The 16,463-nt window shown below is 48.8% G+C and overlaps 1 protein-coding gene across 1 annotated transcript in view; it reads right to left on the bottom strand.

Annotated features, from left to right (window-relative positions):
* Ets2 (ETS proto-oncogene 2, transcription factor) overlaps positions 1–14,384 on the bottom strand; it is an 18,782-nt gene extending 4,398 nt beyond the window's left edge. The window contains exons 1-8 of the mRNA XM_031364517.1: positions 14,121–14,384; positions 10,558–10,629; positions 7,498–7,609; positions 5,606–5,725; positions 5,108–5,308; positions 3,766–3,849; positions 2,907–3,131; positions 1,771–2,034 (exon numbers count right to left, since the gene is read on the bottom strand). Coding sequence (XP_031220377.1) covers positions 1,771–2,034; positions 2,907–3,131; positions 3,766–3,849; positions 5,108–5,308; positions 5,606–5,725; positions 7,498–7,609; positions 10,558–10,629 — 1,078 coding nt within the window. The 5' untranslated portion in view covers positions 14,121–14,384. The remainder of the gene's footprint in view (positions 1–1,770; positions 2,035–2,906; positions 3,132–3,765; positions 3,850–5,107; positions 5,309–5,605; positions 5,726–7,497; positions 7,610–10,557; positions 10,630–14,120) is intronic.
* Positions 14,385–16,463: the final 2,079 nt, after the last annotated feature.

The raw sequence follows: 16,463 nt of genomic DNA, 5'->3' as shown, positions 1-16,463 counted from the left end.
CAACTGTCTGTCTGCTCTACGGGCATGGAACATGGGGTGACCTACACTGACAACTGTCTGTCTGCTCTTCGGGCATGGAACATGGGGTGACCTACACTGACAACTGTCTGTCTGCTCTACGGGCACTGAGAGAGAGGTTTGCTGTGGCCCTGTCTCTCTTAAGGATGTACAGCAACTTGTCTTAGGACCCTGTCATGGTTTAGGGAAGGAAAGCTGAGATCTGATCCCAAGCTGTCACCTTCCCCTCAGATATAAAAGGCTTTGGGGAAGCGCATCGGGGCCTCAGACTGAGCCACACTAAGCTGACTCACTGGGTGGCCACTAGGACCTGTCACCCCTGTGAGATTCATCAGTGAATTTCCACACTATCCACGCTAACACCACAGGCCACAGGCTGGGCCACACTATCCATGCTAACACCATGGGCCACAGGCTGGGCCACACTACCCACACTAACACCATGGGCCACAGGCTGGGCCATACTGCCCATGCTAACACCACGGGCCACAGGCTGGGCCACACTACCCACACTAACACCACAGGCCACAGGCTAGGCCACATTACCCACACTAACACCACAGGCCACAGGCTGGGCCACACTACCCACACTAACACCATGGGCCACAGGCTGGGCCATACTGCCCATGCTAACACCATAGGCCACAGGCTGGGCCACACTACCCACACTAACACCACAGGCCACAGGCTGGGCCACACTACCCACACTAACACCACAGGCCACAGGCTGGGCCACATTACCCACACTAACACCACAGGCCACAGGCTGGGCCACACTACCCACACTAATACCACAGACCACAGGCTAGGCCACACTACCCACGCTAACACCACAGGCCACAGGCTGGGCCACACTACCCACACTAATACCACAGACCACAGGCTAGGCCACACTACCCATGCTAACACCACAGGCCACAGGATGGGCCACACTACCCACACTAACACCATGGGCCACAGTCTTGGCCACACTGCCCATGCTAACACCATGGGGCTAACGTTGGTTAACAAATGGAAGTACTATTCCCATCCTGGTAGACACTCCTAATGCTGTGCTGTTGTTTTTCTTTTTTTAGCAGTTCTTGGATTCCTAGGTATCGGAACAGATCGGAACAGCCAGAGGTTCAAATACCTTTATGGATTTGTATACTTATATGTAGCTGTTTGTTTTTGACAATGAAAAGAAAATCCCTATATCCTTATTTTAATCTCATATCTTTAAAATGGGTTTTTAAAATCCACAATGGCTTCTTGTGGCCAGCAAATGGAAAAGGGATCTATTTAAAGGCATCTGGAGGAAAGAAAACGAACATTCTTGATATTTTTGCCCTGGTTTTGAAATTGTCTGGTTCTAAAAACAGCTTTAAGATTTGCTCTCTGCCTAGAAGCGCTAGCTCTCTCATCCTCTCTAGGATAGTTTTAGAGGCCAAGTGCCGGCATCCCTTGAGCCAGCTCCTGTCCTTCCCCAGGTCAGTTTACATTCCTGGAGATCCAGAGTGTGAGTCAGGGCCAGGACCATAGTCTGTGTGACCTCCTACTTCTCCACCTCCTGTCCCAGGTAGAGGGTGTGGCCTGGGATTTTCCTCCCACCCCCCAGATCCTAACACGAAAACTTCTGCAAGCCCGGCCCTATAGGACTTGTGTACATCGAGCCTCAGAGTGTATCACAGGCAAACTTGGACAATGCCTGGGAAAGCGTGGTGAGTGCTTCAGTCACATAGGAGCCTGCTGGGGCCCTGAGTGCTCACTCACCAGTGAAGCCAGCCAGCACCGCTGCAGGAATAACTGGTTTGCCTTGCTCGACTGGGTCGCTCCTCTCTTGGATGTAGTCCTTGAAGGACATGGTCGGCTTACTGAGGCACAGAGACTGACTACAGTCTTCCTCAAAGCTCTCGAAGGAAGGTACCCGTTGCACATCCAGTAGGGATGATTGGCTGTTCCAGGACCGCAGCAGTGAGTCAGAGCTCTCGAAGCTGTCCCCACCATTCTCTGGAGAGTCATGGTCCTTGGGTTTTCCTGGTAAAAACAAACAAACAATGCTGAGACCCCCTCCAGGATGTGAGAAGAATCAATACCCCTGGGTCACTGATTCAGAAGCATCATCATCCCAACTCCTGCATCCCGACAACCACCCACCCCCAAGGCAGCTATACCCGCAGCTGGTACAGCACCACTCAGATCTCCTCCGAGCACTCTTAAACTCAGGCACTAATTTCTTGGACAACTTTATATGCAAATAACAACCTTCCTCCAACAGAAGAGTGGATAAAATGTAGCCTCATGCGGTAAATCACTCTATGATCACAAGAAAGAGCAAATGGTACAGTATGGATAAAACTCAGACTCGAAAGACAAACCCCAAAGAAGACATTCAGCCAAAGCCTATGTGTGACATTTCAGGAAGGCAAAAGCCAATCCATGATAATGCAAAGGAAAATAGGTTGCTCTTGTAAAGCGGGCTGGGAAGGGAAGAAACCTTACAGATGGCTAGAAACTCTGCCTCCGTGTGGATGGCGGCTAACACAGGCGTGCACAGCCCCATTAATTCAACCGGATGTACAATCTCAGATGTGCAGACCATGTATGTTACATCCTTAAAAAGGAACCTAGCACATTCCCATGTGTCTGCACAGAGTACTCCACCATGAGGAAGTTAGCTCCAAGTCCTCTAGCTATTCAATGTTGCTCACTCAATACTGACAGAACCTGGACTGGGCTGGGGTTTCAAACAGGTTGTGAGTCTGCTTTTTGGAAGGTCACTTGGAAGGTGGCCCAGTCTTTTAACCTCCTTCTCCAATGGCTGAAGACAGGATGTGCTTACCAAGTGTCTCTCATCCTGACTGGCTTCCAGGACAAACCAATAACCTTATTCTAGAACATTCTCTTACCAGAACTGTTATTGAGCAAATTCAAGTTGCCGCTGGGAAAGTCCTGGCTGATGGAACAGTAATTGACACTGACGGTGTTGAGCCGAGACTTCGGTAACATCTGGAGCTCCTGCTCAGAGCCAAGAGCTGCAGGCGTGGCCGACGGCGGGCACATGCTGTCCAGGAGGCTGTCTTTGGGGTAACTTGGTGCCTGCATTCCATATGGAGCCTGCTCCATGCCGAAGCCTGAACACAAGGATGAATCAGATGTCAGATGGCAGACGCAGTCAGCATTCCAATAGCTAGACCCACACACAGAGGACCTCGTTCTGTGACAGGTGCTGAGAGTCCAGGACCTCGTTCTGTGACAGGTGCCAAGAGTCCAGGACCTCGTTCTGTTACAGGTGCTGAGAGTCCAGGGCACAGTGAGTTTTCTACACGTTTTTTCCTGGCCACCTCCTCTGTCATACCACATTAGTGTCTACTGACTTCTTCTTCCTCTTTATGGTTAAAATGGTCTAGAGCAAGTGTTGCCTCCTGGAGATCATAGGAGCCACTTAAGCAATGCTAAGTTTTCCAGGGGCAATATAAAAAGTCAAGGAACAAGTGACCCAACAAAGCAGCGATTGCCTCAATATATAAAGAGTATCCTAACTCATCAAAGAATAGTGTATATTCTTGGTTTCATTTTAAGACCTCTGAGTTAGTCAGAGTCTTAGATTATCATTACACATTTCATGTGGACCAGACCTGCCACATTTCAGCTGCTTAGTGGATCAACACCACGTGTAGCCACCACAGGAAGAGTGTAGGCCTAGGCTATCTGAGGCGCTGGAGAGACATAAAACCAGAGATCTTAAGGCACAATAACCTGACTGACCTAATGTATTGCTGTTGATCCAATGAGGAACCGCGTTGAGGTGTGAGTTTTCCTCATATTGCTCTTCTGTCTTTTCTTGGTTCTCTGAAAAAGAGAGAAGACACAGTTTGAAAACTCTGCAAGGAGAGCCATATTTTGACTTCCTTTCATGTGGACACCAGGATGACTCGTCTCGCCACCAGCACTTCACATTCCGTTTCAGTTCAGTCCTCTTATGTTTAAAATTACAAGATATTTTTCTAATAATCTGGGGTAAGTTTTCCAAAACCAGTGATGTCACTGTCTAGAACAGCCTGGTTTGTGTGTTCCCTTCATGCCTGTGTTTATGAAGAACCATCTGTCCTGGGGCTGGGAAAACAGTGGGTGAAGGAGATGAACTTGGTTCCTGCCCTCTGTAAGGCTTCACATCCTCTACAGATCGGTCTGGGATGTCCTGAAGTCCACATGGAAGGTGTGTGTCTGTGTAAGCAACTACTAGGAACATACAATCACACATTTCATTCCTTGAAGCCAAGCAACACAAACACACACGCTGAACAAAAGCCCAGGAGGCCGGACTTGGCCACTTAAATGGCTGCCCAGAGACACATCAGGTAAGAGCAGTCCATGCTCCCAAGAGTCAGGGAGTCTTTAAAGTTGGTTTTCTTGGCTCCAGGAAACATAGCTAAAGCAGCCTGGCAGCAGAACCCAAGTGAGATTCTGAATTTATATGGTAAGAGTTTGACCATGGTGCTTCAGTTTTGTTGGTTTTGCTTTAACTTAAGTTAGTCTCACTGTTGCTGTCCCTCATTTAACCCCAGGTATCTTTTAAGCAGGTCTCACTGATCTTTAAGGCTGGTGAGAAGAGCATCCCGAGCCTTGGTGAGGTTTCTGAGTCCAGCGTCTGCTTTTAACATGTCTGTGTATATACCAGTCGATCAGTTACAGCCCGTTTTCCAAAATCCTCAGTGGACTGGAGTCACTTCCTATCAAATCTACAATGATCTGTGTGTGCTGCCTTATATTCAGCCAGCCCCATCTCTCTCGGTTCTCCTAGTGAGTTCACCCACCTGGCACCCTGGCTGGCCTACATATCCAAGGTGCTCTGAGCTGGCATGACCTGTTAGTACAGCCTGGCAATAGCCAGCAATTTGGTGACTCAGGCTATTGCCTTGTGGCTACACCTGGCACTCCATGAACATTGCACACACTTCCCTCTGTGGAATGAAGATCCGTCAGCACCTCCCCGTTTGACTTGCTTGGGGGTGTTCTGAGGCAATGGGCTCTACCACTGGGCAGGCTGAGGTGGAAGGACCCACCTTCCTGCTCCCTGGGTCCCTGCCTCCCAAGTCCTGCACCTTACCTTTGATCATCTGCTCTAGATGTTCCCAGAGGATGTCACCCACAAAGTCAGGCGCCAACTCCAGAAAGCGCTCCTTGCCGAGGTTACACAGCATCTGGCCGTTCATGCCAAACCGCTGCAGGTTCACATTTACCAGGCTGAACTCGTTGGTGGCCCAGAGCAGCCACTGGCACACCTGCTGCTCGCTCCACAGCCAGGGGTCTGTGCAGGGAGAGCAAGAGAGGACACCACCAGTGAACATCAGCAAGACCAGGAAGGTGTGTAGCCCTCAACAATTAACCAAGCCCAGACAGCTCCAAATCAGGAGATGAATAAGACATGACCCTGCTGTGACACAGGCATGTTCCAAGACACCAATGGCACTCGGTGTTTAATGAGTGCAGGATTAGATGTGCAGCTGGCACAGGCTCGGGGCAGCTACATTTCCTGCAAGATAACCAGGAGCACGTTAGAGACACTGGCCCTCAGGCCTCACCAGCCTCAAAGCCCAGCACTTACTTTTGGGAATGCCAAGACGCCGCTGCTCCTTGTGGAAGCCACTGAAGGTGGCTTTTAAGGCTTGGCTCATCACCGCCTTGCTGCAGGGAGTGAGCAAAGGCAGCTCATAGCTGGCCGAGTCTAGAGAGAGAGACCACAGGGACGTCAGGACTCAGGTGGCAATGTCGATAGAAGCTTACGATAAGCCCCAGTCTGCGGAGAACCCTGATCACAAATCTTGACATGATTCCTTAACAGAATCCAGCTGCAGGGCTGGGGTGTCACTCAGTGCTTGAGCAGCTGCCTAGAATGCAGGAGGTTCTATGGCCAGTATTACCAAAAAAGAAACTCCAAAGGCAAACGAGGAGAGATTTTTTTAAAGTAGACTATTACCGTAATCACAGAGATAATTTGACATGCTATTTTTTTCTTTTAAAAAAGTAAGCAAAGAGATTAGGAACCAAAACCAACAGTACTTCTTAGGATTCTTAGAATTACTCCAATTACAGAAAGGAAAATCCAGAATAAAAATGAGTTTGATGTACACAACTATAATCCCAGCATTTGGAAGACAGGAGAATAATGAGGTAACCTGGGCTACACAGTGAGTTCCAAGTCAGCCTGGCTAAGTTCTCGTGTGTGTGTGTGTGTGTGTGTGTGTGTGTGTGTGTGTGTGTGTGTGTGTGGTGTGTGTGTGTGGTGTGTGTGTGGTGTGTGTGTGTGTGTGTGTGTGTGTGCGTGTGTGCACGTGTGTGTGTGTGGTATGTGTGTGTGTGTTAAACTTTTACAATAAAAATTAAATATTTTACAAAGCTTCATAAAGCAGAGATGCATAGATGCCATTCCTACCTAAAATGTATTTAAATTTTTAAATTTTACAGTTTTTGTTCAAAACGCTTCAGAAGTATGCTACCTTGCAGCCTACATCCGGTGCACAGCCTAGGACCACGTGAACATAGCCCAACACAAAACTGTCAGGCATACTCAAAGCACAAGGTTTTACTTCTTATAACTTGACTACATGGTCATCAGGCACGGCCTCTGTCAATGACAATGCCAGGTTGCAATGTCAGAAGGCTGGATTGTCCCTGGCTGCCTTCAGTGACCGTGTTTGATGGGAACTGTGTCCAGTAGGCTAAGCAGGCGGGCATGTCAGGCGCAAACAACACTGCACGGTAAAACAGTTACACCCACAACTTTTTTGGAAAGGAATCTTTTCTGATGCTCTCAGAAATTTTGGGAACGATAAATGACCGCCAGACAATACCACACTTATGAAAGCATGGGATCTTTAATTGATCTTTGTGGGCTGTGTGCTTGAGCACCCACTTCATATATATGACAAGTTGATCTTGGGAATGTGCCCAACCAATTACTCTAGGAAGTAACTGTAGAGACATATGTGACATGCTAGGCCTTTGACTGGGAGAAAGAACGGCAGTGAGAACTACTTCTGAACTATAAAGGGTTAAGAGGAGCAAGAGGAATTTGTGGTCTCAAGACTCAAAGGGAAGTGTGTTCATGTGTGCACATATGTATCTGTGTGTGTGCATCCACGTGTATGCGCATGTGCACGTGCATATAAGCTGGGACACCTTTCAATGCCCACTACCTTCTATTTGAAAAAGCCACCAGGGAGTATTTGAAAACACCAACTCTCAGAGTTCCGAGCTGTGAGTGACAGGTGGGAATTGCCTGTGAAGATACCAGAATGACCAGTTCACTCACACAAGAGGAAAACTGTCTTGTCCCAGACCACAGGCTTCTATTAGACTTCTCATACCCAGTACTCAAGACACTGATATTCTTGGCTGGAGAATGGCCTATCCCTATCTCTATAAACTGATCATGTCTTTATTAACCCTATGTCAAAGGAAGCCATGCACCATCTGTCAGGGTGGAGGACAAATTACCATGGGAGACAGAATCCAGGCCTGTGGGCACTTCTTGGAGTGTCTGCTCTTCACTGAGAGAAGGGAGCACAGCAAACAGAGAGCCATCAAAGGTGTCAAAGGCTGGCTGACGCTGCAGAAAAGAAAGAGAAATGCCACATGAACTTCCTTGATGACATGCTTTCTTAGTGGTCCGAGTAACCCAGTAGGCTGGGTCCTGATGACATCAGCCATTCTAAGGTAACATGGGCCAATGACCTCAAAGTAATCCAAACAATTCTATCTCACTCTGCACTCTTTAATTAACCTCATAGAGCCAGGTGGCCTAGCAGATTATTTTATCAGCACAATCAACTTAATAAATTAAATACATCTAAAAACAGCAGACTCTTAGGACCACATCGAGAGGCCTTCAGAAAAGACCAAGACCTTTTTCATCTGATTGGGTGTGTAGGAAAAGAAGAACCTAAGCTGACAGAGGGTTTTGGTGTCATGCAATTCAAATAAAAAGGGAAGGCTGGGAAGAAACGGGAAATAAAAACAATAACAAGCTATTTTTATCTTTGAATAAAATAAAAAGCTCTTTGAAGTATCTACCACTTTAAGCAAAGGGAGTGAATTCCTCCTCATCACACAGTGGCTCAGACAATAGCAATCTGTGACAAACAACCTTAATATTTTCCATGACAATAAAAAACAAAAAAGATTGTAGAAAAGAAACTTCAACCACAGGGAGGCTTTCAGAGGCAACTTTCAGGAAAAATTGGATACACACATAAAGTCCTGGAAAGTTTGGATGGCTGCATGATCTCACAGACTCCATGTTTACGAAACACAGCATCCCTGAATGGGAGGAGCATGAATAAGTGCTGGGCAAGGCTGGTCCACCCCAGCCCTATTTGTTTAGGAAACATGAAGAAAAGTTCTATTTCCCAACATAATCTGGAAATCCTATATCATGTGTAACACAATGACCCGTATGTTGAGTCATGGGCGAATAAAATGTGTAACACATTTACAAATAAGTCAGCCTGACACCGTGCCTTCCTTCCAGAAACACAGAAGAGTGAGTGACAGACCTGTGGCTCAAGGCTGCCAACCCCAGCCCCAAATCCTCAGCCCCCAGGGCTCCCAGCTACCTGGGAGGACAGGCCCACTGAGGAACGTGAAAGCCTCAACTGGATGGGCCTAGGATTTTATGCAGGGATGATTTGGGTGAGATATTAAATAGATGTCAACAACAAACAAACAAAACAAAACCAAAACCCTCCCCCAGGCGTTGCCAAGGCCTCTGGAAAGCGCCTCTCTGGAAGTTCCCTTTACCCAGGAAGCCAAAGAACAGCACAAACCCTTGCTACACATTTCCACACACACTCTGGCAGCAAACGTCTTCTCCGAAACCAAACGTCAGCAAGGCCTTTCAGTTTACAGAGGGCCTTTTTCCCTTAGGAGTGTATGCAGCTTCTGCTCCAGCACACTAATTCCTTATGCTGTTTACCATTTCTGCCCCACTTAAGGCACGTGACTAAATCAAACAGAAAAGTGGGTGCCAGGTTCTGCCCCTGTAGTTTATACCAGACACATAACCTTAAAGATGGTTTAGGGAGCTGGGGGGACGGCGGAATGGGAAAAGCACTGCCTGGGCAAGTTTGAGCACATGCGTTAGGATCCCTAGAACCCATGCAAGGCTGCACAGGGGAACCCTGGCCTGTAACACCGGTGTGCTGGAAAGGGAGGCAGACAGGAGAACTCCAGAAACTTGGGGCCAGCAGGAAGAGAACAAGAGAACCTGTTACAAAGAAGAGGTTAGGCAAGAGCCACCACTGGAGACTGTGCTGTGGTCTAGTAATCCTAGCACTGGGAAAGCAGAGACAGGATTCCTAGACAAGACTAGTTGGTGAGCGACAGGTTCAGTGAGAGATGCTGTCTCAAAAATAAAATGAAATGCAATAAAGACACTAATCACTAGCCTTTCTACTACACACACACACACACACACACACACACACCGAGTCACACCATATTCACATACATATACACACAGACATCACACAATGTAGAGCACACAACACACACACACACATTCACTACACGTACACCACACACACATACAACACACATGCACACCATACATATACACACACTCACCACACACACATACACACATATATACACACATACTACACACATACACACCACACACACTCACCACATACATACACACATACCGTACATATATACTTACACATACCACACATATACACACACGCATACTCACACACACATATACACATATCACACACACACCACACATACACACTTATACATATACCACACACACACACTCACCACACACCCATATACACACACCACATATATACCCTTACACAAGAAATGACCAGTGTGTGCTACAAGAGTGTTCCAAAAGGAGTGGACATGTCACAGCCACAACAGGGGAGCCAGCTGTCTTTGGTCTGGGGTTGGCATAAACAGCTTTGGGCTGCAGCAGCAGACACAGCAGGCTCCCTCTAACCTGGTGGGTGCAGCACAGGATGCCTATTCTTGAGCTTCTTCCTTTAAGTCAAATAGCCTTCTGGGAATGCTGCTGCTGACCAGTGAAGACACTCAGGGCCAACCCTGGTGACCTGAGTTCAAATCTCAGGACCTCCACAGTGAAAGTACAGGGAGAACTGACTCCCACAAACTACCCTCCTGCCTCTGTGCATGTGCATGGCGCATGTGCACAGACACAAACAAAGGCAAGGAAGTTCAGAGACAGCCTTCTTGACCAGCCGTGGAAACGTGGAAACAGTCTTTCCAACGGTTTTCTTTAAGAATCATGGGACTTGTTTTTTCCCATTTGAAAGGAATATTCATCTGCAAATGAACTACTTCCATATCTTGGGGGACAGGTACAAATAGCATCAAGATACCCATTTGACAGCACAGAAAACTGAGGATCAAAGAGCATAAACAATTTCATCAGAGCTAAGATATCTAAAACCCGGGGCCATGGGTTTTTTTCTCTTTATTAATGGAGTTTCTAAAACTGTCAAGATAATTTAAATAAGAAGCACATACTTTGAGTGTCCCACGAAAACTGTTGGCGACAGGGGCCACTTGGTCCATGTTCTTGATTCCAAAGTCATTCATCTTGAAAAAAAGTGAGACAGAATCAGAGGTTACCATTGAAGCACATTTTAAAGATAGCATTGACCATTGATGGTGGCTTCAGTCTTTAGCCAGACAGAACACTACCGGTGGCCAATGTCCACACACTCAGATATGGGAATTCTTATTTAAAAGGGTTGCAGACCAAGTGGCTCTCAAGGAGAACAAAGTCTGGGGATGGTGTCCCATCCAGTTCCACTTAGATGTGAGACTCCGTAGGCTTCCCTGAACCTTGGCATAGCTGAGCAAGGAGGTTGTGCTACTCATGGTCAGCTGAGGTGATAGCTGAGATGGTGCCAAGCAGGGCTACGAGCCACCATCTCCTGTCTACACAGCACACTCAATTTATTCTGGCCCCTAATAGAAGCTACTGAGGGATCCCTGCCTTGGAAGCTCCCACAGGAGTCAGCCCAGCAGACACACAAACTCATTCTTCTCTGAGCTACGCAGAAGCACATGGCCCTGAACACCCAACCCCTCACATTGTCCCAGATCCTGGGCTCTGAGTATGTGCTTTGAGAACATCTGTCCTTTGTGGGTAGCACAGTTTCACATTTCTTCAAGAGGTCAGGCCTTGCTTTGATAATAGGGGCTTATATACCAGAGCTGGACTGACCAAGCAAACGGCCACCAGCTGGCCACCTGTGGCTACTGGCACTGAATATGGCTACTGTGAAGGGAGGTAGGCTCTGAGTGAGGATACACATCAGATCTCAAGAACTAGGAGGAAAAGGGAAAATGTCTCAGTCCTTTGGATATTTACTTTGTGCTTATATAACATTGTGAATACATTAGGTTGACTGAATATAGTAAAATCAATTTGACCTCTTAAGACTGTTTTGAGCACATTGAAGAAAAAAAAAATGTGACTTGCAGCAGTCTGAAAAATTTTCTGGGGCCCTAATATGTATGACATGTTAAATGAAGGAAGGCCCTTCAACAAAACCAGAGTGTTAGACAGTCACGGAGCCTCATTTCCACACACCAGAGATCACCATCACTGGACGGCAGCTCCCTGTCCTCCAGGCTCCAAACTACAGAACTGGAGCCTTCAACAGCTCCATGGTGTGGAGTGTACAATCCCCAGCCCCGCCCCCCCCACTCTCTTTCATGAGCACTCACCTGCTAACCATACCCAGTCACTAAAATTAGCATGCAACTGATAGACCTCACTAGAGGCGGCAGATAGCATAGGCTCAAAGAATTCTTTAACTTGTTTTGATCCCTCTTTCTTCTGTTCTCTTTACAGTCAACCTTATGGGCAATGGCAGAAGGCTTAACGACTTCCTACATACGTGCAGATACCGACACCTGCAAGTGCACACAAGCACACAATCACACCTTGATAAAAGGCAATGAGAGCAGAAAGAGGCCTTGTGGGGGCTGCTGGGAGCTCAGATATGCAGACTGGGGTTAAAGCAGCCCAGAAAAGCTGAGGTGCCTTGAAGGAGCCACCATCCTGGTGAGGTCACAGCAGGGACTGTGCAGCCTCCAGAGCAGGCACATTTGCTCGGGTTCTCCCTTGGTATGTTATCTCAGCTCTACTCACTGAGGCTCCCTCACAAACAGAGGCCACAGCATGCCTAGCTCCCGTTGTGAAGACCCAGGTTCCAAGCATAAAATCACTGCATTCTGAAGCAGCCAAAGCCTGATGATTCTGAGTGACCAACCGGGTCACACTCGTATGGGGGTGTCCATGGAGATTGCACCTCAGATCAGTAGAGCCTTAAATCCTGACCATGCCTGACTGGGCTCTCAGAGAGCTCACAAATGTTAAACTAGGCCTTTCTGTCACACTTCAGCCCTGTGAAATGCTTGCCACCTGAGAACTTCATGTCGCCTACTTGGCTGGAGTCAGCCCTGTAACCTGTTGACTAAACACAGGCCTCCCGCAGAAAACCAGAGACAGAGCCAGAGGTGTCCACACGGTCCCCTGGGCCTGTCGGACAGTGTTTTCTGTCCCCCCAATGTACAGACACTCGGGGGACTTCATTGTGATTTTTCCATTCTGAGATAGGCAGAGAATAGCTTCGGAGATCGAGGAGAGATCCCCTGCCTTTTGTGTACAAACAGGAGCAGAAAAGGGAGGCTCCCACTCCCACATAAAGAGCTGTAATTGCTGGCTGCAGAACAGGGTTCCTTTGTTGCCTGGCTTTTAATGAGTTTTGTAAAAAACCATGTAGAATTAAAGCTCTCTACTAAATGGCTTCAGGCAGATACATGGCTAATCAAATTTAAGTTCATTTATCCGACTGGATATGCTTGCTAACCCCTGGGACAAGTCAAGAGTCTAGATAAATCAATTTCAAGTTTAGACTTTTTGGTACTGGGCAGGGGCTAAAAAAAAAGGGTAACAAGAAATGGGAGAAAATGGCAGAAATGTAATGACTGAGAATAGTTAAGTTTTTAAACAAGAATTTCATGGATAATTGTAACCTTATTGGAACAGGTAATCACTTACATAAGAGAGCATAGGTTAGTATTTAAGTAAATTTAGGTTAGAAAAAGTTAAGGAACAAAACCTTTTGAAGGTTTGCTTTTCGCTTAGCGATCAGTTTAGAGAGATGAATGACTAATTCCATATATGAGAGTTTGGCTATTTCCCTGTGGGATGCACGGTGTTCACATTAACTGTACTGCGAGATTACTCAGATTTTAATAAAAGCTTAACACTGAGATGTATCTCCCGATTGGCGGTGGTGGTGTGGGCAGGCAGATACCGACAGGAGCTTCCACAGAGGGAGCAAGTCTCTCTCTCAACTGATGAATTAAATGACTCCTGTCTCCAACTAGGACTGCTCACCGCTTTACTTTCTAAATAAGTACCAAGTCAACTACTATTTTAGGCTCTGAAATTGAGTCCAGGCTAGTACAAGTCCTATGAGATTAAATAGTAAATTAAAAACAAAACAAAACAAAAACAAACAAAAACCGTCAAATACGCAAACGCTTCGGGTTACCCCTTCATTCACATGCTTTAAGGAAAAAATAAAGGCGGAGCAGCCACGAGCACCCCTACTTGGACCGTGTCGCGTGCTGGCTTCCCAGGGCCCAGGGGAGCCCAGACCTGGCCAAGCAGGTGGCGTATCCCTGGGAGCCGCAACTTCCCAGGTGTTCCAGGCGCCGGACACCCCCACATCCTCCCAGGCCTAGCGCCTCCCCGACTCAAGTCACCCAGAACCTAGGGCTACCTCGGCCACCTCCCCAGGTGCCTCAAGCCCCCTCGAGAAACGCAGTCGTGAGCCCCGGGCAGGAACCGCACTGGGCGGCCACTGGCTTCCCCAAAACAAAAGCAGTCTACCCACGCCCCGCCCGGTGCCCGGGTTCCCCGCTGAGGCCACTGGGTGTCAGGGGACCAGCCGGAGCGGCTCCGGGGCGCGCGATCGCCTGGCGGGAGCAGGGGCCGCCCGCACTACACCCCACCCCGGGCGGAGTCTCTCCCGAGGACCATCGCGCACAGGGGCCGCTCTTACCGCGCCGCAGCGGGCAGGGCCAGCCGGAGGGCGGCTGAGAGAGGAGATCGCGGCGGTCCGAGAGCGCGAGGCCCGGCGAGAGGAGGACGTAGGGTCGATCCGAGCGCGCGGGGCCGGGGCCGGTGGCGGGGACTGGCGGCCCTCGGTGGTGTCCACTCTGCGCTCAGAGCCGCGGTAGAGGAAGTAACCAGCCCGATCTCCTGGCCGCGCGCTCTTCTGGAGCTGGGGGAGGGCCGGAGGGGACCGGGGGAGGGGACAGCAGGGGTGACGGAGAGAGCGCGGAGGAGGAGCGAGCGCGAGGCCGGCGTGGGAGGAGAGCGCGCTCCGGCAGCCTCGCGTCCACGCTGCTCCCGGGCCCTTCCCTGCGCCCCTGCAGCCCGCTGTCGCCTGCCTGCTGGCTCCTGCTCCTGGGACCCGGTTTGGGCCTTGTGCCCAAGAGGTCCAGCTAGAAGGGCAGGGCCGTATCAGCCCGCGTCCCGGGCGCACGGCTGTCGGCAGGTCCGAGCTGAGGGCCCTGGTGGCACTTGGGTTGGGTGGCTAGGCTCCTGCGGTTGAGCCAGCCCTGTGCTTGGGGCTACGTATGGGACCTGATTCCTGGTCCTTCCGTCGTGAAAAGACTCAAACGTGGGGTTATGGAGGCGCAAAGTGGGCGGGTGGCGGAGTCGCTAGTGGAAGAGCAGAACGTGGCGCAGCCGCTTGACTCTGGGGAGGCCCCTCCTACTGCCTCGGTGTGGTTGGCGCCCCCTAGGGCTGAGCCGAGTCTCAGCGCCCATTTGGCCGAGCACTCCGGCGCCATCTATTAGTCTTACTAATCCATCAAGGCACTGGTGTTCTACTTAACATGGTCTACCAGGTCAACTACATGCCAAGTCCAGCGTGACTCTCCCAAACTCATGGTCAAAACACAAGCCAGAGGGTGGTTTCCTTTTTTGTCAGAGGCCATGGTTGGAAACCTGTGTGATTCGTCTGTAGGCACAGGTGTACGTTGAATATTATTGTGTTCCATCTCAAGTTTAGGAGATACCAAAGAAGGTGTATGAAATTGCAAATGGCAAGCTTTGGCAAGGGCACAGGACTGACGATTGGTACATTACAAGGGCTGCCTTGCCAAGAAGGGAGTGGAAGGCCCCGGCTTCCCTGGTACTCAGCGTTCCTGGTTTTCATGGCAACTCCCCATCTGATGTTATTGCCAATCAAGATACTATTGCACTTGATACTTCTCTCTAGTGTATCACCTTTGCAGGAGTCAAAGCCCAATCCACTAAGCTAAAACAGCTAGGTCCAGGGGAAATTGATATTTCCTCATGGCTTCTCAGGTCCCGACTGGGGAACCCAGGTCAAGGAGGAACTCCATAAGTAGAAGAAAGATTCCCTGTTCTGTTACCATAGAGACACGGAGCAGCATATGTTAACATAAAAAAAATTAGCAGAAGGTACTGACTTGTCTGAAGGAGTGTGCCTGCTGGCCCTCTCTGCCCCCCCACCCCACCTATTCTCACGCCTTGACCACGTGTTTGAGAAGCTTGGTGGTACACACATAGTGATCTCTTGAAGCTCAGGTACCTAAAACAGGACTGCTCACTTCCATCACCTCTGCTCCAAAGACCGTGGGCACCCTAGGACTTCTTTAGTTTACAGAGGTCTTCTTGAGCCAAGATAACAGACTTCGGGCTGCTCAGACTGATGGTTGGAGGATAGTGCTTGGTAATATTGAGCAGAAAGCTACAGAAGTAGTACCCACATGTCACAGCACCCGTGTCATTAAACTTTGATTAGACATTAAGGCAAATCTATAATAGAATTTGTCAGCAGGGCTGAGAACTTGGTAGAGACAGGTTCAAAATACTTCAATGACAAGTTTTTCTAGGCTCTCCTTTATGAGCATTTTAGGAAAATTTCTGGGGAAAAACTGTCATATACATGAAGAGGAAGGAAGGTATTCAGGAAAGTCACCCGGACCCTGCCAGGTCTGAGTGTGTGAAGCCTAACATAAAACAACAGCAGCTAGAATCACTCAGGGCACACCAGCGAGCTCTCAGAGACTGCAGACCTTTGTGTTCTGCCTGACTCCCTGGAGGAGGACACCTGGTCCCAAGCATCCCCAGCCCTGCCTCTGCTTGGTGGTTGGCCCACCTTAGCCTTGATGAGCTACATACTTAGGAACATAACAGATACACATTTACCTTTTCTGTTTGTTTCCTCCATCCTTTCCTCTTCTTGGGTGGTTTCCTAGTTACTGAGCAGAGTTAAAGCCGAGCCTGGCTGAGCCCTGGGATTACTCATTGACTATTATGGCTCGATTCACAGGGAAGCTAGGGCCTTCCTGCAAATTAAATCTAATAA

This window comes from Mastomys coucha, unplaced genomic scaffold (genome assembly GCF_008632895.1).
Source record: "Mastomys coucha isolate ucsf_1 unplaced genomic scaffold, UCSF_Mcou_1 pScaffold12, whole genome shotgun sequence".
In the NCBI taxonomy this organism is placed as follows: domain Eukaryota; kingdom Metazoa; phylum Chordata; class Mammalia; order Rodentia; family Muridae; genus Mastomys; species Mastomys coucha.
Note: the sequence above shows the minus strand (reverse complement) of the source record. Positions and strands in the feature narration are given on the sequence as shown.